The following is a 25,313-nucleotide window of genomic DNA, read 5'->3' on the forward strand; positions in this document are numbered from 1 at the left end:
AATGATGTTCCCAGGGAAGGAGGAACCCAACGTAGGCTATGCCAGAAAACAGAGTACAGGCTTCCACACAGCATTGTGTAATCCACACCGAACCCCACTGGGCAATTACTACTGTTGGCATTCAGTGGTTACATCATGTGAGGTCATCACGTACACTCCAATCATTGAAAAAAAGACATTGTGTAAGGCGTTCACTGCCTCTTTCTGCTCAGCAATAAACAATATATTTTTATCTCGCACTTCAGTGCAGTTGTAAAGGACTTCTGATTCAGAATGATACACAACATCATTTTATTGTGTGTAGGAAAAATTCGACAATGTTGACATATATGCATTTCAATACCGCCAGCCTCCTATTTCAATAAAACACACACACACGCGCAAACACATACACACACGATTTGTTAAAAAGGAAAACTCTATGGTACAAGCTGTGCTAAATTTTGACATTGTTAACCAGTAGCTCCATTTTCTTTAGCTTGCGCTTGTTCTTTGGCATGGGCTTGTCATAAAGACCATTTTTCAGAAGATGCTCTTTGCTGTGATGGACCTGGGCACCGTGCTGGATCTGGAATGAGCACAGCGCTTGAAGGGGGCGTAGTATAGTCTGTCAGAAAAATGAAAGAAGAGGAAAAAAGAAGCATTTAACAAACACTTTGAAAAGATATCCAAGGGCAAAGCACATTGTTGACTTAATACAAGTACACGAACTTCAGCAGTACATCAGCTTAACAAGTGAAGACAGTAGAGAAGGCGAGACCCCATGACAATGGAAAGATGTTCAGAACATTTCAACATGTGAATTTAGAAGCATCGCGTTCAAGAAGCTCTTTCAGCAATCTGCCTTATAAACATACATACATTAACGTCACTGCCTCTAAAACCAAACCATGAATGGGGACGCAGAGCATATTAAGGGAGAGAGAGGCTGAGCAGTTGTCAGGAAACACACTGCTAAAGCTCTACTCCGCAAACATCAAAAGGCCTGAATAAGTAAATGCTTTAGGAAGTTACTCAGACAAAACGGCTATCAATAACCTAAATTGTGATCTATGACCCCAGTACAAAACACTAACATATCTCGCTTGAAAATGAACGGTAACATTTACATATGATATACAAGATAAGCAAAGTACGTTTTGGGAAACTAAACTAAATAAATTAAAGAATCCATAACCGCAATCTATAAAGGCAACAAGTCTTCAATCTCAACATGCATAGGTGGCATTTACTGCTTAGTCAAATAATTAGACTGAAATGTATAAAATCATGATTAGACTGAAAAGGATAATGTCAGAACCCCTGTTAGAGGGTCAGAGGGAAAGCAGGAGCTACTAGGTCCAACCAACCATGAGGGTTGAGACATTTTATTCCTGATGTTCCAGGGCCCGAACTACAATGGATCCTCGGCAAATGGGCCAAGTACCCCTTCAACACTTGACTGTTAGTGGTAGCGTGGGTCGAGTAGTCCAAGGCTTCTCGGGAGGGAGGTAGACACAGTGTGGTGAACACAAGCTCACAGCTCAAAATACGCTCAGCAGCAGCAGTAAATGACTATCAATACTTGCTTTTATGGCTAAAGGGGTATTTCTCTGCAAACAGAAAGTAAAATACGACACTCACGTGCAATGCCCTCAGTTGTTGGAGGTCCCGGCTCTAGTCTTTCATAGGTAGGTCCCCGAGTCACTCTCCCCTCTCTCTAGTGGCAGTGGTTATTCCCCATTCACTATAGGCGACATTCAGGTTAAGCTCCGCTAGTAGTCTGAGTCTCAGTAGTCCCATTGCAACTCTTTTTTAAAGCCAAAAGTGCTCCAGCGCTGAAGTGCTATTTGGCAGGCAAACTTCCCTGGGGCCGTCTGCAGTCAGGAGTCCTAGAGTTCATCACACATGGTCCAGCAGCGGCCGTGGGGTTGTTGATGCTCCTCCTATGCTGGTAAGTTCCTTGAGCTCCTCTCCATAAGTAGGAGTTTGCTGACTTAGCTACAAACTGTGGCCTGATCGTCAAGGCAGCATTCTTCACGGCGGCCCTCCTGGCATAAGGGGTCACCGACTTAGGTCTGCTCACGAGCTATGGACATCTCTTCACCTCACAACAGATATCCAATCACTAGGATCCCTCACTGGACTTGCTCCCTCCAACTCTCTCCTCTCCCTCAGAGGGCACACTGGTCTTAGCAAGCAGAAAGGAGCTGGTGCTTCAGGCTTAAAGTCCCCTGGTGATGTACTCTTACATAGTTGGCAGACTGGCAGGCCTTGGCCCCACAGTCCTGGTCGGGGCCGGCATGGCTCGCAGGTGGGGGGTGCGCTGGGAGGTTAGGGGGGTTGCGCGGGGAACAAACGGTGATGTCGCGTGGGGGGGTTGATTTTTATTTTTTATTAAACGTACCTTTCCGCCGGCGAGGCCCTGCGTCTTCCTTGCTCCTGCGCTTCTGGCTCTGGCAGGAACAGGAAGCAGAAGCAGACAGCCAAGGCCTTATGGGGAGGCCATGCTCTCGTGCAGGCTGCATTGCTGGTTAGGGCAGCCCCAGGGGGCTGATCAAACAGTCTTTGCGCACTAGGGAGTGGGCAGGCACACCACTCCTCCCCTGCCCTGCTCGCTTTTAGTTCTTATGTCTCATTTCTCTACCGGGGTCACTATTCTTTCCTCTACTCTTGATCCAAAATCTGCTGATCGTCTGCCTCACTTATCTTGGTACACTTACAATGTAATTTTCAATTATGTTATTAATCTCTGTGGGTGATTTCCAGTCATGCTACTTCTGGGAAAGAACCTTTATACAGTAGTCCTTACAACAGGGTTTTAGCAGAATTGTCTTTTTACTATCATGTCACATAGCCCAAGAAGCTATGACATAATTATTAATATTAGATGCCTAACCACAAAGTAAAGATATTATCTTTGAAATTTAAATTACCCTGAAAAAAGGAGAACAATTATGGATTATCGTTATAAATTAAAAGGTGATGTGTCACTTCTACAAAAGACTGGAATATCAAAAGTGAAGGCTGCTCAGATGTACGCTGTACTGCATGCTCAGCTGCTCACAAAAAGGAAAATGGGGTCGTCAAAACGATTGCGATAAAATGCAGGTTTGTCAATAGTTTCTAATTAAGATGACACGGAAAGCAGATGGTTGATCACCAAACTAAGGAAAGACCATTTAGATTTTGTTTTTTGATCATATACATTTCTATGAGATTAATGTTTACGCATCCTACAGTAATACCAGTGCTTAATTTAAGCAGATGGTTGCAGGTGAGGCCCACTGCCACTTATTTTTGGGGACTGGCACTTATTTTCCTCATCAGACTTTGACTGGTAGAGGGAAAAACACACAAGGGCAAAGAAGGAGGAAGAAAATAATGCAAAACCTGTAGGAGGAAGCAGGAACCTGTAAGAGTGAGATGAAGGAGCCTAGGGTGTCTGATGGTGGATCAAAGTGATATGAGTTGAAATCAAGAGTACGTAGTCTTGGCATGCGGCACACAGACATTTAGTAGTGGCGGCCATGGGCTGCTGAACGAAACTTTTGTCCCCAGCTCTTATTCGCCAATTCTTTTCAAAATTAAGCAGTGAGTGATCCCCTTAACCTCTGACTTAAACTCAACAATATTGTCTCCAACCTACAGTGTAATATTTGCCTGACTGTTGGAGATATTTTAACCTCCCAATGGATGGTATTTTGGGTAGAATCTCTAATGCCAAATTTAAACCCAACATATCATACTTTTAAATTCTTTATTTTTGCAATTCACACAACCTTGTTTTCCCTGTTATATTTCATATCGGTAATCTGATATAGGTCTAGGGAACAACGTACACTTTCCCTACATCATCTCCCCTTCATTTCATATGACGAAACTTATAAGGACATAACTTCAAATAAGGACAGAATGCCTTATAGGGACGTAGAGCCTTATAAGGACTGATGCCTTTTAAGGACTAAACCTTTCACCTAGTTCCGTGCCGAGGGTGGGTTTTTCCCAATCGATATTGCTAAGATGTCATCCTTAGCACATATGAACAATTTATGAGAACACTCTCCAGGGGGTATACTTCACCTCTCCAATCTACGCTCAAGGTTTAATCCCTAATGTCATCCTCATCCTGAACAATGGCTAACACACGCACGAGGATTGCTATCAGTAGGCAGGAGGGAACCAAGACTTCAAGGCCGACACACTGACCAGAGACGCTGCGGTCCGACATGCAATCGCTCCAGCTGACAGTGGTCTGATTATCCCTTGCGGGGTGTCCAACTCAAGTCCAGGACGAAGTCCCACACTCTCACTATTCAGGTAATGGGGTTTGACTAAATCCTAGCGGGATTCTTGGCTCTTAGACTCTTAGGCTTATTAGCTCATTCGCACTTACTCACGTGCTAGGTACATCTCGACAGGCATCAGTGGAATACGCACTATATTTGATAAATGCATTTTATATTCATGTATATGTTTAGGACTATTGCAAAATGGTAGAACTGTGCTATTCTTTTATATTGACTGTACTGCTGATCTTATATCTCTGCTACTGTGCAACAGCTGTAGCAGCGCGTATATTTTACATGAGAAGAACAACGGTACAATAAATTCTTATTGTAAACAAGCCCAACTGTTTCTTCTGTGTATCTCTCTGAGAGAAAACGAGCAAGCACGAGTGGCTGGGTGAAAAGTAATATATTGTTTCCACGAGTCTGAGGAATCAGGGTTTGTTGTGTTCTGAGGTTGCCAAAAACTGATCTCTCTGATAAAAGGAGATTCTAGTGGCACTGTGACTAGCTAATGCAAAAATAGGCTAACCTACTCAGCGGGGGTGTACGGAGTCAGTCTGCCATCAGACCCACAGGATATGTTATCCAAAAACAGCGCAGGGTACTATAGGAACTACACTACATCCCATGGTGTCTTTTTAACCCAACAAGTAGAGACTATATGTTTTCTTTCACTCTCACTTCCAGAACTGGCTGTCTTTTAACCACAAATTATATATCTCCAATGTACTTAACCCTGAAATTGAACAAATGTTATCAGATCACGTATTTATCCTGTGACTAAAAACTTGACTGCCCTGCTAGTAAACTCAAGAATGGACAAAAATGACTGTCGACTAAAGGATGAGTTAAGTAGGCTAATAATTAAGAACACTATCCACAACTTTCTCGAGTTTAACAAGATAAAGTGGAAACATCGCCAGAAGTCCGCAAGAGATGCTAAAAACAACAATATCAGGCACTATGATCAACATAATGGCGGGCAAAAACAAAAAGTACAATCTGAAAACAAATAAATTAGAAATAAAAATACACTCCTTATAACACAATAACTCATACACAAGTGACAAGGGTAAAGCTGCAAACCTGCTTGAAAATCAAAGAGGGCAAAACCTTAGCTACATTATAACCATTCAAAAAAGTCAAAACAAATATACCAGTTATCAGAGACTAAGCTGCTTCAACCCAAACATCAAACAAAGACTTTTTAGAGGGATTCCATTCCTTTTACAAAAAATGTATATAATTCTAATGAGGAGATCTCAATTATGGAGTGTAATAGACACCTGGAAGATACATTTACTCTTAATAATTAGATCACCAGTACAGAAATGTATAAAGCCACAAACTAATTGAAACGATGGAAATCACCAGGACCAGATGGCCTAGGCGAGAAATTCTCTAAAACATTCTCACACCATATTGTCGACCCCCTAGAAACTCTAGTCACCCATTTTGTGAGTTCTAGGAGAACATAAACCACTGAGGCAAAAGCTACTTAGATTTAAAACAAGTACAGACAGCTCTACCTCATAGACATCAATTATAAAATGCATGCCAAAATCCTAGCAGTAAGATTAGGGAAGGTACTTAATTCACATATACATCCCACACAAATTAGATTTATAAAAAACAGGTTTGCAGTGGACAACAGAAGGCTTTTCTGTTGTGTACTTGAAAAGCGAAAGTATTAAACACCCCACTGTCGCAATTGCCTTAGATGTGGAGAAGGCTTTCAATAAAGTCTGATCAAGTCTGGGGAAAGTAACTTATTCCTTGCCTTATTGGAGAGCACTCAGATTTTGGAGGCTGGAGACATAAACACCTCCTGTTGTGAAGTTCTCAATTCAACCAAAACAGTGGCATGAATTTTCTTCCAGGCACTCGTCGGCAGGCAGATTGCACTAGAGACCTACAGTTGAGTTGCACTACCATCTTCTCTCAAGACTGATTGCAGAAAGTGCTGGACCAGGGACTTTTACCTATCTTCCAACCTAGGAAACCAGAGCCTTAGCGCGAAGCCCAAAAGGAGTCATCCGGAACCTTAACTTCCCTCTCTAGATGGACTACAGTGGCGATGGTGCATTTTTGAAGCTCTCTTGTCACTCTATTGCCTCTGCTTCTGCTGGAGCAGAGTTTTCTGTTGAAAATTCATTGGGTTTTGAAGCTTCAGTTGTCTAAACGTGGTAAAAATAAAATTACTAATTTTTAATTATTAATTATTTGTTTTGTGTAAATGTTTTTTTTATTAATCAATACGTATGTATTAACAAGAGAAAACCCGACACGAGGGAAATGCTTATATGTTGCTATTGACAATGTGCATGTTTTATTAAATAAACGTCGCTGAGTGCTGTTTATTTTTAAGCACGAAACGCTTTTGAATTAATGCTTTTCTGTGTTGCTAAAGCTAGATAATTGCATACACATAAGGGTATTAGTGGGGTTAACACTGTTTAATCATTATGCTGTGGTAACGTTGTTTTGTCTCTTTTAATTAAGATGGTCTATTGTGGCCTATTGTGGCCTACTAAAGATGGCTGACTTTTGAAGCCTGGTTTCGAATGAGAATTTGTGATGGAAAAGGCCTTGCTGAATATGGACGCGAGTCATCTGTCCACAGTCCTTGCCTGGTTAAAACTTTCCGTGAGGACAGCAGCAGATCTGGGCATGTTTCCAGATGTACTGGACAGCAGCCTTGGCAGCCTTGGAAAACAAAGGAGCTTTAAAGAAAGACTCTAAGCTGTGAGCTCACCAGAGGAAATATGTGGAAGTTGAGAAGAAACATTTGTAGACTTAGTTCCTGTTCTGTCTTTTTATTTTTGTGACTTTTTCTGAGCGGAGATTTTTCAAAATGTAGCGATGCTACATCCTTTCCTTCTCGCTCTGCTCAGCGGATGAAGAGGAAATTAAATGTTTCTTTCCTTTGTTTGAATTATTATAAATATATTAGACCAGAGAGGGTTCCATTCCATTGCGGTTTTACTTTCTTCCCAAACCTGCGTTGGTGAGGATCGATGCTGTGAGGACGGTGACTTGGGAGATTTCTACCGAGAGACTTGTCCTGATGACCCATTCTGACATTTAGCTAGAATAGGTAATTATGAGAAAATGATTTATTCTGATTAATTTCTTTTGACTAACTTTAGATAAAGAATCATAACTTTAATACGGTGTTGGTGATTATTTCTTGTCAATTATTGAGTACTCTATTTGATTATTGATGTATAGATTGTTTAGATCATGACAATTGCAATAGCTAGGTCTTATTGACCTCGGTGTAGGTGTGGGGTTTAAGTTTAGGAGTTTTCTTTCCACAGGCTTAAAGTTAGTAGAGTATTTTGAGTGTATGTTAGTGAAATGGGCCCTAGTGTATGGTGAGTGTATGTGCGTGTAACTATGAAATTACTCTATCCGTGGAAGTAGGGAGATTATATACACCCCAATCTGCATCAAGTTCCTGGTAGCAGAGGATGGTTATTGATGATTGTCTTGATCTGATTAGATTGCTTGTACATTAGCTTATTGATTATTGATTATTGATTGATGTTGGTATATGTACTAATACTATATGTTGGAGTCGTCATGTTGAGTTATATGTAGTGCTTCTGGAACTTGGAAGCTAGTAGCAGTTCCGTAGTAGGGCAGAGGGAAGTATATGCTGCTCTCGGGAAAGACGGGATTGTTGGTCCTGTATGTATGCAGGAAAATTCACATTGTCTGGGTTCGGAATAAGTGACATTGTTATATGTTACTATTAGAGATATTTCTGGTATATAAGGAGTGCGTATGGTAGTGAAGGTTATCTATGAAACTCTGGTTTTAAGTCCCAGGGATCCATAAGGTTCGCCGTTAAAGCTTATCGCGGGAGAAGTAATAGGTATTCTCTGAGCTTGTTTGAGAAACTTTGATGTGTGTTATAATTCTGTAGTGGAGCAGATTGTTCGCTGTTCTCGGGAAAAGCAGGATTCTGTGTGTATGTACTATATTTTCTTGTATGAATGTGCGTGAATGTTTATACATTTAGTTGATTGTAAGACTCTTTGGACAAGTCCTAGAGGAAACAGTTAATGAATGTATGTTAGAAGGGCAGAGTAGAGGGATGTGCTACTGTGTCAACGAGAGGTTTCTTGTGAAATAGATTTTCTTTACTATACTTTGGTTAGCGAAGTGGACAATGGAGATGTTTATATGTTGTAACTAATAGATTTTGTAGAAATTCGACACGAAGTCTACTGAGAAATTTTGTAAAGGAGGGGTAGACGATTGACAGGAGACAGGAGCGAGAAACTGCAGCGACTGCTGACGTCAAACAGACCGCGCTCTCATTGGATATTAGATCAGAATAGTGCTCGCGCTGAGATTGGTGCGTTGGTGTGAGCCGCGCAAGGATTGGTGGAGCTATTTAGTGACGTAACGTTCCAGGATTGGTGCGTTAGTGTGAGTCGCGCTGTTATTGGTTGAAAAATCATATTGTGTAGTTGTATTACGGAAGGGATTAGAAAGTTTTGGTAAACGTTAAAATGTATTACCAAGAGGAGAAAAAGAAAAAATCTTTGTTCAGAAAGATTAAAAATTGGTTCGACAAGGATAAAGATGTTAAAACGAGAGAGGGTGAATTGTTACCTCCATCGAAAACGCCTGCATCCTTCATGGCTGCGAGATATGGGTATCATACCTGTATATGGTTGGAGAATTGGGTTAGGTACACCAAAGAAGATGGAGTTTTAGCATTTCCAGAACATGGTTCATTTAATCTGGCCGTGTTGAAAAATTTACGGGAAAAGATGTTATGTCTTGACCCAAGACCAAGGCCGACACAATTCGAGGCTTTAGTGGAATGGGAAGAGGAAGTACATGAGCGAGAGAAACAGAGGTCTGGAGGCAACTATAGGTATATGTTCGGGAGGAGACATGGTCGTGAAACTCATCATGATCGAATGACGAGATGGCGAGATGCTAGTATGTCAGAGGGATTATATCCTGTGAGAACAGTTGAAGAGGGAGCAGAAAGGGTTCCTGAGGCAGAAGTGAGAAGATATGGAGTTAATGAATATGAGGATGAGGTTTTAAATGACATGATTTACAAAAGACCACCTCCATATAGACCGGAACCAGAAGAGAGTACACCAATTGTTTCTCCGATAAGAGATACGCATCGTATCATTGAGACAGAAAATGTGACACCTGAGTTAAGAAATGGTAATCCTTTCAGGGAGAGAGAGAATAGAAGCAGTGGCGAAAATACGAGAGAATTAGCCAGAACTACATCGGAGTTGACTGAAAAGATCAAGGAACTGACAAAAAATCTAGATGCTGTTACGGTACCAGTAACCATAGGTCCGGTTATGCCTGTTTTTGATAAGCAGAGGAAGGGTGAGAATGGTTTGGTTATTCCATATGTTGGGAATAGATTGACAAGTTTGGCTGGTCCTTCAGGAGATTCAGGAAAAAGGGCAGGAAAATTCAGACATAACACCTGTAATGAAGAATTAGAGGAGTCTAATTCAGGACTGGATGCTGTGAAGCTAGTTGTTCAGGGATGCCAATTTTAGAACCGCAGAAGAAAGTGGTTCCAGTGAGAAAATCTACTGAAATAACAGCTGAGGATCTGAATGAATGGATGAAAGTTCTTCAACAGAGGGATAAAGATTCACAAGCAATTGATGTTGCTAGGTTACGTGTAGAATTAGAAGAGCTTGTTGCAGGGACAGTTCCAACAGAAATTCTAAAAAATCATCATGATGGTGAATTATTATTCATGTGTAAAAATATTACCTGGAGAGCGAGAAATACACATGACAGATTAAGAGCAATAGCAAATGACTATGGAGTTGACATTGATAAAGTGAAAGTTTTGCAGAAGTCTTACAGGATGGATTTCACAGACAAGGATATAGAAAATTTGAATGGCACTGGTAGAACAGGACAGATTAAAGAGATGATCGCTTTATTGCGAAAATGGGGTGATGTTGAAAAGTGGAAGGATAGATGGTACAAAAAGAGAGAAGAATCAGGGGATAGGACTTATTCAGCATTTCCTGTGAGAGAAAAGGAAAAACCAGTGGATACTTATCCTATGAGAGAAATACCTGGAGGAGGATATGTACATGTTCCATGGACCAGACAGGATATTTTGTCATTTACGAATGATTTCCCTAGATTGAGAGAAAAGCCCGTCGAGTGGTACAGGCAGGTAGACAGGTTTGTGAAATTGTCAAAAGTGCTGTGGATTGACCTGAATAGTCTGTTTGATATAATTGTTCCAGCAGACTTGTGGGCTGAGTGTAAAATAGTTGTGAGTTGGCCTACTGAGGAATATCCAAGAGATCAGAGAACAGGAGCACCAGATCCAGAAGTAATGAGAAAGTATGAGCAGGTGATTGTATACCTGAAAAATAAAGTACCTCCAAAAGAAACAGACTGGGTTAAAATAGATCGAACACATCAGGAAGCAAAAGAATCAGTTCATGCTTTTTACGAGAGGCTGATACTGGCATTTAAACAATTCAGTGGAGATGAACACCTGGGTGATAAGGATTTGAGTCATTTTGTATACAGATTTGTATATGGCCTGAGACCTGAGATTAGTGAAAGAATTCGTGAGCATACTGTGGATTGGCAGAGTAAAAAAATAGATGAGATTCTGAGACATGCAAAATACTTCAGTGATGAGATTGAAGCAAAACAAAGAAAGCTGAAAGAGAAAGCAATGTGGGCACAGGTGAAAGTTGCGGAAAGACAGGAAGCACAGTTGGTGGAACAGGCGAATAATCCAGGAAATAATGCAGGGAATAGACCTAGGTATGCAGGGAAAGGAAAGGGGAATCTTGAGGAAGCAAAAAAGAAGTTCCCATGTCACAACTGTGGCCAACTGGGACATTGGAGATCGGAATGTACTAATCCACCATTAGTGAATAATGAGGGAAACTCCTTGAATCAACAGGTGCAGAACGAGGGGAAAAATCAACAGCAGCAACAGCAGAAAGTTGTGAGACAGCAGAGTCAAGAGCCAAAACCGCCCTTGCCGCAGAATAGAGGAGCACAAAAGTATAATCCGGATTCGGGATTCTACAATGATGAGCAGGTAAACAAACCAAGGCGTTCTAACCAGGTACAACAGTACTTGTTAAAGAATGAAGGGAGTGAGTCTGAGGGTGATTATTGACGGTGCCGAAGAGAGGAGGAAGAGTGCATACTTGGTGCAACTCTAGAAATAGACCAGACAGGACCATTTGTGGATGGGAAAATAAATGAAGAAGGTGTTACTTTTTTAGTAGACACAGGTGCGACAAGATCAACTGTCAGGTCAACAGATATTAGAAATCTTCCTCTCTCGGATGAAGCAATCCAAGTAGTTGGTGTAGCAAATACACAAATCAGAACACGTCTTACTGAACCAGTAAGAGTACAAATAGGGAAATTCTCAGACATGCACAGATTTATCGTCTGTGACACAAGTCCAGTGAACCTGTTAGGTAGGGATCTACTTTGTAAAATGAATTGTACAATTTTTTGTACACCAGATGGAATAGCTTTTGAAACACCAGATGAGGATGTTTTGTACCGAGTGACTCTAGAAAATAGAGAAAGTGAGTTAATTGGTGCATATGCTGTGTTTGATCCAGAGGATTTGCCTCAAGAGCTGAGAGACACAGTGAAAAGGACAGTTTGGGATTTTACTGGAGAGGATGTGGGATTGATGAATAATGTAGATCCTGTGAAAATTTCAGTGAAAGAGGGAATTACTTATCCTAACATTCCTCAGTACAAAATGACACCAGAAATAATTGAGGGAATAACTCCTATAATTGAGAAAATGATTCAGCAGGGAGTTCTGAGAGAACTACTGAGTAGTCCGTGTAATTCACCGATAATGGGGCTAAAAAAGCCTAATGGGAAATTCAGGATCGTACAGGATTTGAGAAAAGTTAATCAAATTGTGGTGGCATGTTGTCCTATTGTGCCAAATCCATCAGTGATTTTGTATCAGATTCCACATGATGCTGAGTGGTATACAGTGATTGATTTGTGTCATGCTTTCTTTTCAATTCCATTGCATCATGACAGCCAGCCGATTTTTGCATTTAGATTTGGCCAGCGTATTTTAGCATGGTGTCGTATCCCACAGGGGTATACAGAGAGTCCTTCAATATTCAATCAGTTATTGAAAAAGTCATTGGAGAGTTTGATCATGCCTGAAAACTCAGTACTAGTGCAATATATTGATGACCTACTTGTGGCATCAAAGACACGTGAAGCTTGTGAAGTAGATACTATAGCTTTACTGAATCATCTGGCAGATGGAGGGTTAAAAGTATCTCCAGCCAAATTGCAGTTCTGCAAGAAAGAGGTGCATTATCTTGGACACAATATTGAGAAAGGTCTGAGAAAAGTGACTGATGACAGGATCAAAATTATCAGAGAAATGAAAGCCCCAAAGACCCAGAGGGAAGTGAGAATGTTCCTGGGAATGGTGGGTTATTGTCGTCAGTGGATAATTAATTTTTCACTGATAGCAAAGCCACTGATTAAGCTGACTAAAAGTGAGATGACAGACCCATTGGAACTAGATGGAGAACAAATGGCAGCATTCGAAGAGCTGAAAAGCAGAATGTGTGAAGCCCCTGCTTTGGGTATGCCTGATTATGAAAAGGAGTTTGAATTGTACTGCAGTGAGAGAAATGGATGTGCACTTTCAGTGTTAATTCAGAAACATGGATTACTGAGAAGGCCTATTGCGTACTTCTCATCGACACTTGACCCTATAGCTGTGGGTTTACCAGGTTGTCTGAAATCTGTGGCTGCAACATGCAGAAGTCTAGAACAGAGTGAGGGAATCATAATGGGATATCCTGTAAGGGTATTCGTACCTCATAATGTGGCAATTCTTTTGACAAGAAGCAGAACTCAGTACATGTCACATAGTCGGTTGACTAAATATGAAAAAGTCATTCTGGGAGCATCAAATGTGACTCTTGAGAGATGTGTGAATGTGAATCCAGCGACATTGTTGCCGGATATTGAAAATGTGGGTGTGAAAACAGAAGATGATCACAATTGTTTGGATGTGCTTGATTACTGTACAAAACCGAGACCAGACATAAGGGATCTTCCCTTACATGAGAGTGATCATGTGTTGTTTGTGGATGGATCATGCCTGAGGAATGATGAGGGTGTGCTGTGTGCAGCATATGCAGTGTGTAAGGTTTCAGAAGTAATGGAAGCATCATCATTGAAAGGAGTGAAATCTGCGCAAGTTGCTGAAATAATTGCATTGACAAAAGCTTGTGAAATCGGGAAAGATTTGAGAACGACTGTGATGACTGATAGTCAGTATGGATTTGGAGTTGTGCATGACTTTGGCTAACTTTGGCTACAAAGAGGTTTCTTGACGTCGAGTGGGACTCCAATAAAGAATGCTGAAGTGATTGGGAAATTGCTTGAGGCGATACAGCTGCCTAAAGAACTAGCAGTTGTGAAATGTGCTGCCCATGGGGTAGGAGACGATTTTGTGACAGTTGGAAACAGATACGCTAACGACATTGCACAATACTGTGCAAGAAATAATCAATCTATTAATCGGGAACGAGAGAGTGAAATGTCTTTTTGTTCTGTGATGTTTACTAATGTCTTAGAGACATGGGATGAAGTGAAACAGTTGCAGGATGAGGCAGAGGAAGAAGAAAAGAAAGATTGGATTAAGGCAGGTTGTGCCCCGAGAGAGACAGACCATGTTTGGGTCTATAGAGATGGCAGACCAGTAATGCCTAACTCCATGCTGTCAGCAATGGCAAGGATGTATCATGGCCAGGGACATTTGGGGAGGGATGCGATGATTAGGGCCTTCAAACAAACCTGGTACAATGCAAAGTTCAGGACAATTGCAGAGAGTATCTGTCAAAGATGTTTGATTTGCCAGCAATTTAACACTGGGAAGAAGACAGTGGTAAGTCTGGGAACAATAGGCAGAGAAGGAGGTCCTTTTACAAGAATGCAGATTGATTTCATTGAAATGCCCCAAGTGAACAGACTGAGATATGTACTAGTGGTAGTCTGTTTGTTTTCAAGGTGGGTTGAGGCCTATCCGACTAGGAGAAATGATGGAGTAACAGTGGCAAAGTTACTGTTAAGAGAGTTGATTCCTAGGTACGGATTTCCAGTAACGATTGAGTCTGATAGAGGTGGACACTTCTATAATGAACTCATGAGTTTGATTTGTGAAGCATTAAGCATACAGCAGAAGCTACATTGTGCATACAGACCAGAGGCTTCTGGTGTTGTTGAGCAGATAAACGGCACAATCAAGAACAGGATTGGTAAGATGTGCTTAGCCACTGGCATGAAATGGCCTGATGTTTTGCCTCTAGTGCTAATGACTATTAGATCTACTCCAGATAGAACTACTGGTTTAAGTCCGCACGAGATAATCATGGGACGTGCAATGCGACATGCATATGTACCTGTCAATAAGTTGATGACAATAACTGATGACATGATTTTGGATTACTGTAAAGGCCTGGCTGACGCAGTTCATTCTGTGTTTCACCAGATTGGAGAAGAAGCTACTACACTTGAGAAGAAGCAAGCTCATGATCTGAGTCCAGGGGACTGGGTGAGGATTAAGGTGCACAGAAGAAGAAATTGCTTGGTTCCAAGGTGGGGAAGACCAAGACAAGTCATTCTAACTACGACGACTGCAGTGAAGTGTGCTGGTGTGAAAAACTGGGTGCATGCGAGTCATACTCTGAGAGTTCCAAATCCAAAGGATGGGACTGGTAGAGAGTATTTTGAAGAGTCAGATTCCAGTGATGATGAAGACCCAGAACCAGTAAGAAAGGATCAAGGTTCAGGGAAAGAAGCTTTTCCTACAAGTTCAAGAGAACCATTGAGAATCTCAGAAAGAAGATCTGATTCTGAGAGAAAGCCTGAAGTTCCAAAAAGCAGTGGAGGAAAGAGAAAAGAAAAGAGCAATTCCACAGAAATTACTCCTGAATCAGAAGAGGGGGAGATTGAAGAACCACTTGAGATTATTTCTGAAGAAGTAGGGTCAGAAGAAGATAGAGAGGGACAGATTGGGGAAGACCCCCGAGGAGGTGTAGGGAACTCTTCTAATAAGTTAGGTGAAGGGACAAGTAGACAGCAAGAAGATTGCGTGTTGGAGACCCAAGGAGGGAAAGAAGTAGGGAAGTCTCAAAGAGTGGTGAAAAGGACTGTGGAGCGAAAGAAAACTGCTGAAGAACAAGAGCGAAAGAAAACTGCTGAAGAACAAGAGGCATTTGAAACAGAATCGGATGAAAGTGAAAGTGAAAATCAAAGGGTCGAGTTCTGAGAAAGAGAACTTGGATTGGAGAAAGAAATAATACGGAGATAAGACCGAAAAAGGTCATAAGAGGAGATTTTTGGCCTAACAACAGAGTAAAGAGGCTGAGATACAGACTGATAAGAGGAAATACATCGAAAGCTGAACAAGTGAATGAAGTATCGAGTCAAAACGAAGTAAAAAGGAAGGAACAAAAGGAGTCAAGAGAACCTGAGGAAATAAAGAGAATTAGAAGACCCAACCAAAAGTACAGATCACCGGAATGGTCTTATGTGGCACTGTCTGAAGAAACAGTGACTCGAGATAATCCGGAGGGGATCTTGAGAAAAGTGGTTGAGGAAAAGGAAGAATCTGTTGGAATCTTAAAAGTTATCCTGACTGACATTGGAGAAGAGTCAGATGCACAGGATGTTGTTGATGATCTAATACAGTTTGATGTTGCTGAAGAAGAAGGAGTGAAAAGTGATGAATATCCAAATTGAGTGAACTGAAGAAATCACTTGGAAAAAGTGAAAAGGAGAAAGTCTGAAACTCAGCTGTCTGAAGTAATCCAAAGTTTGAGAAATTACAGTAGTGGAGTAGTAGAGGCTAAGTAAAAAAAACAAGGTCAAGGTAGTAAAATGGCTAACATAGAGAATAATCAAAGTAGATGTGCCTTCTTAAAAAGATGGTGTAGAATGTGCTGCTGCTGTACTGGATTATTAATGCTACTATGGAGTATTTTAGCTTTATTAGTTACATTTAGAGTTTCAATAGGTACATTTGGAATACATACTGAGAATGAAACAAATGTAGAGAAGAATTCGCAAAAAGTAGTTCCAACTAGAATTAGTAATACTTACATGCATAAAGATAGGTCAATTAATGATTTTTCTAGTAATGTTTTTTCAAAATTGTTATACGAATATGTGAAAACAATGGAAGTAAGGGAATGCTACGTTTGTATGCAATTACCTGCATCCGTTTCAGAGGGTGTTACTTATCACCATTTACCAGCTACGTATGGAATTTCTTGTAGTGTATTAAGTAGTGTTTTTTATTTGTTAGGGAAAATAGATTATAAGATGTCTAACAAAGATAGTATTTTTGGGCACTTGCCAATGAACAAAGAGCTGAATCCAGCTAAAGAAGCTAACATTTTTGGTGAGATTTTTATTGCAAAAGAAGAATTAACATTAGATTACATTTTTAAGAATAATTTAACTTGTAGTTTGGAAGAAGAGGAGAAAGCTTTCTTGAACATGGTGGAGGAGAGGAGATTGAGCATGCATGAAAAGGCAGGGAAACAAAGTGAGTGAGACAATTTGGGACATTGAGATGGGAAAAGAATTAAGAAATGGAGCTAGTCCAACTTTAGCTTTAGATGCACCACAGAAGGGTAAGCTGTGCATTACAAGAGGGAAATCCCAATATGATACATATTTTGTTGGGACTAGTGAATGTCATGATACATACTTCATTGCAACAGGATGGGGTTTCAGAGGTGGAGAAGATACAATTTTTCCAGGAGTGTATTATGTTTGTGGGAACAAGGCTTATTACAAGTTGCCTGACCATTGGTATGGCACGTGTTATGTGGGCCTGGTTTTTCCAAAGATTTTTCATATAGATAGAATAGAAGATGTAGAACATATTAATTTACTAATGCGCTTCAAGAGGGAAACTTGGTCTGAAATTGTGGGTGACATTTTTGGAGCTTTAATTCCAGCAGTGGGAATTTCTTTAAATGCTAATGGGATTCGGAAACTGTCGACAGTGGTGGATCGCTTATCGACAAATACCGCTGGAGGGTTTCTTTTGGTGAATACGGAATTAATTGCCGTACGTGCTATGTCTATACAAAATAGACTTGCTCTTGATATATTATTGGCTAAGGAGGGTGGAGTTTGTGGAATGCTGAAAGTTCAACATTGTTGCACTTACATTCCAGATGAAAGCAAAGACCTGAAGGTCTATATCAAAAAATATTACTGATTTGCATGAAGAATTGGTACCACTTGAAGCTGAAAGTATCTGGACTAAAATAGCTAATAAGGTGATAGCTGTTAAGAGTTTTATTGCAAAAATAGGTAGTACTATTATAGGTAAGATATTGTTTCCTTTAACTTGTATAATTGTTGCTTTACTGATATTGAGATTAGTGTGTGTGTGTTGTAAAAACAGGGGAGGGAGAAAGAAGTTAATTAAAAGAAACAATGAAAAGAGAAATACATTTTTGAAAAGAGAACCACAAGAAATTGAATTAGAAGAATTAAGGGAGAGTGTTTACTTAGAAACAAAGAGGGATGATGAAAGAGTGTCTGGTGTGTAGTGTTGTGTAAGGAGGAAAAAGACATTTCAAATTTCTCCTAAAATGGGACTAAATTTTCACTAAATTTTTTTTTTTGTGGATTATTTGGTGATAAAAATCACCAAAGGGGGGATTGCTGGAGCAGAGTTTTCTGTTGAAAATTCATTGGGTTTTGAAGCTTCAGTTGTCTAAACGTGGTAAAAATAAAATTACTAATTTTTAATTATTAATTATTTGTTTTGTGTAAATGTTTTTTTTATTAATCAATACGTATGTATTAACAAGAGAAAACCCGACACGAGGGAAATGCTTATATGTTGCTATTGACAATGTGCATGTTTTATTAAATAAACGTTGCTGAGTGCTGTTTATTTTTAAGCACGAAACGCTTTTGAATTGATGCTTTTCTGTGTTGCTAAAGCTAGATAATTGCATACACATAAGGGTATTAGTGGGGTTAACACTGTTTAATCATTATGCTGTGGTAACGTTGTTTTGTCTCTTTTAATTAAGATGGTCTATTGTGGCCTATTGTGGCCTACTAAAGATGGCTGACTTTTGAAGCTTGGTTTCGAATGAGAATTTGTGATGGAAAAGGCCTTGCTGAATATGGACGCGAGTCATCTGTCCACAGTCCTTGCCTGGTTAAAACTTTCCGTGAGGACAGCAGCAGATCTGGGCATGTTTCCAGATGTACTGGACAGCAGCCTTGGCAGCCTTGGAAAACAAAGGAGCTTTAAAGAAAGACTCTAAGCTGTGAGCTCACCAGAGGAAATATGTGGAAGTTGAGAAGAAACATTTGTAGACTTAGTTCCTGTTCTGTCTTTTTATTTTTGTGACTTTTTCTGAGCGGAGATTTTTCAAAATGTAGCGATGCTACATCCTTTCCTTCTCGCTCTGCTCAGCGGTTCGGCGGATGAAGAGGAAATTAAATGTTTCTTTCCTTTGTTTGAATTATTATAAATATATTAGACCAGAGAGGGTTCCATTCCATTGCGGTTTTACTTTCTTCCCAAACCTGCGTTGGTGAGGATCGATGCTGTGAGGACGGTGACTTGGGAGATTTCTACCGAGAGACTTGTCCTGATGACCCATTCTGACATTTAGCTAGAATAGGTAATTATGAGTAAATGATTTATTCTGATTAATTTCTTTTGACTAACTTTAGATAAAGAATCATAACTTTAATACGGTGTTGGTGATTATTTCTTGTCAATTATTGAGTACTCTATTTGATTATTGATGTATAGATTGTTTAGATCATGACAATTGCAATAGCTAGGTCTTATTGACCTCGGTGTAGGTGTGGGGTTTAAGTTTAGGAGTTTTCTTTCCACAGGTTTAATGTTAGTAGAGTATTTTGTGTGTATGTTAGTGAAATGGGCCCTAGTGTATGGTGAGTGTATGTGCGTGTAACTATGAAATTACTCTATCCGTGGAAGTAGGGAGATTATATACACCCCAATCTGCATCACTTCTACCTGTCCACTGACAGTACTCTCCATTTTTGCCAAGTCTTGCTCTATTGCCCCAAGTTGCTCCTCGAATTGACCTACTTTCCCCTTAAGCTCTCTCATGCTTTCCCTCAATAACTGACCTTGCGGTCAATAAACCTGACAGGGGCATTCTCATCTCTGAGCATGATGTTAATTAGTGACTCCCACAGGGCCAGACCAGTCCTGTGAGGTTCCTGTGTCCACTGTACCCCGGTCAACCTGAGATGGTCATGCACTGAATGTAACAAGAGAGTCTTTTTAGTTTCTGACAATTTTCACCTTAACCTCTTTAGGCAGCATGTTATCAGAAATCCACGAATTGCAAACTCTCCCTTGGAAAACTCTATTTATCTTTATGAGACTAGAGCCTCACCCACATACAGGGAAATGAGAGACGGTGGCTCTTTTTGGCTCTCCTGCTCTTACCTGCCCTCCACTTTGGCTTGCCATGCAACTCCTCAGGCTGACCACGCTGCAGCACCAGGTGGGAAGCCATGGACATCAATGGCCCCAACTCCGCTGCCATGGGCCCTGATAACTTTTTTTGTGGCGGATCTTCCGCTCTGCCCACCATTCTCTACCTGCAAGCAGGATCTCCAAACACAGGTCAAGCAGCACTACTCCAGCTCTGTGCTAATGGCCACAGTGCCATCTTGCATCCTGTCTCAGATGTGAAGGGGGAGGGTATAGCATTGCATCTCTGTATTTTCAGGCCTGGCGTCAGACCATCCCATGTTCTGGGACCTCAGCTATGCCCATTCTATTGCCTGAGGCCGCTGATTCTGGCAAACATTGGGTGCGTGGATTCCCATGAAAAGTCGTTCATCTGCAATGCCAATTACCTTCACCGATTTGTTTTCCTTTTTAAATATGCTACATAATATATGCTACAGATTTTTGTGAATAGTGTTAACTGAAATAAATTCCTTCTGAAGATGAGGTTGATAGCCTTGAAATGCACAGAGACAACAACAAAATTATAATTAAGGCATAAAATCTTATCATATGGTTTTATAATTGAAAATATTTGAAAGAAGAAAAGAACTATTGAAATAGTAATAAAATGGCACTGAAACTGATTATATGGAGTGTGGATAATCCTTACTACGAAAGGTAGTAACATTCAGCCCTTAATCTTTTTGTAAAAAACACTTGTTTTTTAACAAAAAGATTAATGACTGAATGTTATTCCCTTTTGCAATAAGGATTATTGTTTTTGTCTTTATTTTGCTTGTGGAATCCTTATCTAATTTTTGGGTGGATGGGATGGAACAATTAGGATGAGGATGTCTATTAATGTGATGGGTAATACAAATATGATTATATGATGTACACATTGTATACAACATAGGCTTTTAAAGGTGCAGTAGACTGAAGTTTTTTTTAACTTTGCATTTTTTAATATTGACATGTTATTATATTTGAATTTTGGTAACAACAATAAAAACGCAGGTCATTTTTAAGAAGGAGACAAAGCAATGTTGATTTATTATTGATTTAGACATATGTTTGCTGTGCCCTTACTGGGTTACAGGAATAGAAGTGTGGGTTATACATACATTTCATTTACACAGAAGGGGAGTTCTTTTCTTTGGTACATTCAAATTCAACACACTAGCTACTGAAATGAGGGTGGGGGCAGTAAACAGTCAGGGCCCCACTAAACTCAGCAGGTGAAATTCATTACAACACCAACATTACCTGATTAAAGTTAAGAAACCAAGTCACAGACCTAAAAGACACTTTTTTCTGCCATGCCCGTGAGTATGTTGCCTTGACCTTCATTTTGAGGAACAATTATTTTAGGAAGAGAGAAATGATTTACTGGCAGATGATCAATATTTTTAGCGTATCCAAAGAAGTAGCCACTGCTGCATAACTCTTCTTACCCGATGCGAGCCTTGACATAGTTGCAGGCTGGGAATAGGAGCTCACGTCACCCACAGCCGGCTACCATGCCAACCCTGCCAATGCCAACAAAGTGGCTGCACTCCATTTTCTTGCTAGAAGACCAGGGGGACACCTTGGGAATCTCACAGGCCAGCCAATCGTGCTGCTTGTGATAGGTAATAAGATGCATCACCAGTAGAGAGCACTAGTTCTTAGCTATGCCACAGGAGATGGTGCTTCTACTCTTGCTACTAATGCACTTGAAAAGGTTGCTGTGTTTAAAAAAAAGAGTGTATTAAGCAGTCACTAAATCATCATGCATACACTTAGTCACTCATTCTCACACTCATATATCCATTCATCCACCCACTGACTCATTTTTGCATTTACCCACTTCCTTATACGCAATGAAACATTTGCTTCCCAGAAGCATATGGAAGATAAATTAAAAGAATAAAATTCGAAAATAAAGAAATCATGATCCCACCTAAACTTGGAATGTATATACTTGCAATAGAAAAAATAAAATGAATTTTGTACCTGGTGCCATCTTGCGATTGTATTATACAATGTATCATGTTTTAAAAGTACCAACATAGCTGCCAAATTCAGAAGCAATGTGTTAGCCACCTTGGAATGGTATAAACAATGATAGTAGGTGCACAATACCATTTCAAGGAGACACTCAGAAATCGAACTGGGTAGCCATGCTAAACTGCGTAGTGCATTACCGTTGTTTTAAGACAAGGCACCCAACATAATGCTTCTAGACATTGTGGCCATCCTGGACTGGTAAAATAATGATACACTATAAATAATACCATTCCAAGATGGCTGTCCAGTTTTGAAATATAAGCTGAGCTACACAGAGTGCAGCACACTACCGATGAAAACAGACCAGAACTATAACCTTGATCGATAGCTTGTCACTAAAGCCAACTCAGTCCTGCTCTGTTAAGCGTAACCTTTCCCAAAGGCAAAAAGTGGAAAACAAACCCTCTTTTTCAGAGGAAGAACACAACTTTTTCTCAATAAAAATCTGTAGTCTTGGAAATAAACATTTGATCAGCGCCAAAGCCCCTTGCCTAGTAGTCACAAAGTTGGAAATATGTACATAATTACAGTTAGCAAAACAATATAGAACCTTCCCTAAAACAGAATAACAAGGATTCTAAAAGTGCACATTTTCTGTTCTTAGGGTTTGCCACAGGTGACACCAACACCCTTACCTAATATGGAAATCTGTAAGAGGCGCAGTAACAAAATACCTGATTACAGATTTCAACACAGTGCAATGATAATCCAGCCATAAAGGCCTTTTGGATTTCACACATGCTTTTCCCAATAAACAAATCAGGTCTAGTGGCGTTCTCTTTGCTTTTCATAACAAACAGCTCAGGCCTATAGCCCTGACCAGTGGCTTGTCAACATAATATTCTGATTGTTGCTGTGCTGCAAATAAGCTTTTCCACAATGAAAAAGTATACAACAAGCCCTCTTTGTCAGTAGAAGCACATAAATTCTGCCCCATCAAAATGTGTATTATAAGGCATCAACTTTTGGGAAACCCCACTTGCAGTAGTCAGACATTACAAATATGTACAAAATTACAGTAGACAAACAATATACAACCTTTCCTAAAATAGCACAACCAGGATTCTCAAATTGCAAATCTTCTACCTTGGGGGATTGACAGAAGGGGAAACCAACACCAAAACCCTTGCCTACTATAGAAATACTTGTCAATGAGCTTTAACACAGTATAATAAAAATCCACTCTGGAAAGCATATTAGCTTTTACATATGTTTTTCATAATAAGAATGTCAGATCTACTGCTTTTGTTGTAACGTTTCATAATAAACAGATCAAGTTATACCCTGATGAATGGGTGACACTAAGTACACCATTACGAATGAAGAAAGAACGCTGCAGCGGTGCTGGGTCAGGAGTCATAAAAAGCATGGAGTGGAGCGCCCTTACGCGCCTGAGCTCCCGACAGGGGCATGCACGGCGCTACCCCATGGAGGAGACTGGTCAGCTCTGGGAGAGTGGGAGGAGAAGGAGGTATTTATGGTGGGCGACCTCTATGACGATGGTACCTTGCTGTTGTTCTCGATCTTACGAGACAGATATGACCTACCACGGGGACACTACTTATTGCATGCAGCGCTGGTGGCGGCTATTCAACGCAGGTGGAAGACAGGGCTGATAGAACCAGAGACGTCTTTAATCTGCCAGTATGTAGCTATGGCGGCTGGCACGTTTAAGGCCATCACATGCCTTAATAGGAGAATGGAACAGGAGGGGAAGCAACCAATGGATAAACTAAAGTGGGAGAGGGACCTAGAGAGGGACATCCCAGACGCTCCTTGGCTTAAACTAGTTGAAAGAGCATGGAAAAGTATAAGGAACGCGAGGTTTCAGCTCATACAATTTTATGTGTTACATAGGGCATATATGACCCCGAAGCATATTAGGCAGATCTTTAAGGTAGAAACGGCTGGCTGCCCTAGATGTGGGTCAGAAGGTGCGGACTTTCGGCATATGTTGTGGTCCTGCCCGAATCTGACAGCATATTGGGGAGAAGTACTTACGGCACTGGTCACGGAGCGAACACTTAACAAGGACATGGGTGTGAGTTTATTGCATTGGTTTCCGCATACAAAGCACAACAAAGTGACCAGCAAATTTCTAGATCTGGGCCTGATATTAGCAAAAAGGAAGATAACTAGCCACTGGAAACTCAATCAGGGACCTAGCGTGCAGAGATGGAAGCATGAATTTCTTAAGTGGGCAGTGAGCGAGAGTGTGATTAAACTGCGGTTGGTGCATAGGTTGCAGAATGAAAAGTTGTTGGAAACGGCGCGCGCCTGGGAGGCGCTGGTAGAGGCATTGCGCAGGCCCGATAGAGACCTGGAGGACGAAACGGACCCTCCGCTAGACTGCTGAACGTTGGGGGCTGGAGAGGAGGCGCGGGGATTAGAGGCGCTATGGCTGTGGGGAGTAACAGACAACATGGAGATGGAGGTCATCCCATAGAGATGGCATATTTGAGGCATAAAACCTATAGATTAGACTATATTGGAAATAGTACACTGAAGCGGAGCACACTGGAGGGTGGGATAGGGGGAGGAAGGGGGAAGTAGTCATGACGCCGGGGAGGGCTGAACACTGTTGGAATTAATGTGCGGTAATTGGTAATAGGCTGTGAGATACTGTGAAGAGCTGTCCAGATACCATTATGTAACACTATGTTTGGAAGAGATACCAACTCTGAAATTCATGGACAGCAGGCACTTAGTGAACATGTAATATATGCCAAATGTGGGGTTATGTTGACGATGAATACAAATAAATGTTTTAAAAAAATGAATGGGTGACACTAAAATCTACTCAGTCCTGCTGTGTTGAAAATAAACCTTTCCACACGGCAAAAACTGTAGTACAAGCACTATTGCTCAACAGAAGCACACAACTTCTGGCCAATCAAAATTTATACACAAGGCAACTAACATTTGGGTGAAGAATAAGCTTCTTTCTCTGTAGTACACAGGAAAACTCTTTTTCCAGTTGATCACTTAAAGTCTTGCGACAGCTGTGCTGTCAAATCAGACCTGAAAAGGGGGAGAAGGGACTACACTGTGTGTTAGTGAGAAGTGTGATACGTGTGTCTATTTGTTGGGGAGGAGGGCATATGAGACAAGTATGGGTAAAAAATGTAGTGGTGAAATAGAAGGGTATAGCTTCTTCCATGGCCTTAGATTGGAATTTCCATGAACAGGGAAGCCATGTAGCAGGCTTGCGTAAATGATGGAAGGCATACATTCATTGATAGGGGTGAGAACTTCTACTTCGATGACCCCTTCTCATCCTGACATTTCTTCTTTGGGTCCCCTAATGCGATTACAGAGTCCGTCACCTCCTGCAACAGGCCACCTTCTACACTCCGCTGCGGGTGTATGCAGGGAGTCCATGTAGTTTCCGCTAGTGTTCTACAACAAAGTTGACTATCTCCTCCTCTGCAAAGTTACTCTTCCTCGTG

At 40.8% G+C, this 25,313-nt stretch overlaps 1 protein-coding gene across 1 annotated transcript in view; it reads right to left on the reverse strand.

Moving 5' to 3' along the window:
- Positions 1-274: 274 nt before the first annotated feature.
- The window catches only part of DTWD2 (DTW motif tRNA-uridine aminocarboxypropyltransferase 2), a 576,220-nt gene continuing 551,181 nt past the window's right edge, over positions 275-25,313 (reverse strand). The window contains exon 7 of the mRNA XM_085632651.1: positions 275-607. Within this exon, the coding sequence (XP_085488777.1) occupies positions 437-607 (171 nt within the window). The 3' untranslated portion in view covers positions 275-436. The remainder of the gene's footprint in view (positions 608-25,313) is intronic.

The sequence above is a fragment of the Triturus cristatus genome, chromosome 2_1 (assembly GCF_964204655.1).
Source record: "Triturus cristatus chromosome 2_1, aTriCri1.1, whole genome shotgun sequence".
Lineage (NCBI taxonomy): Eukaryota > Metazoa > Chordata > Amphibia > Caudata > Salamandridae > Triturus > Triturus cristatus.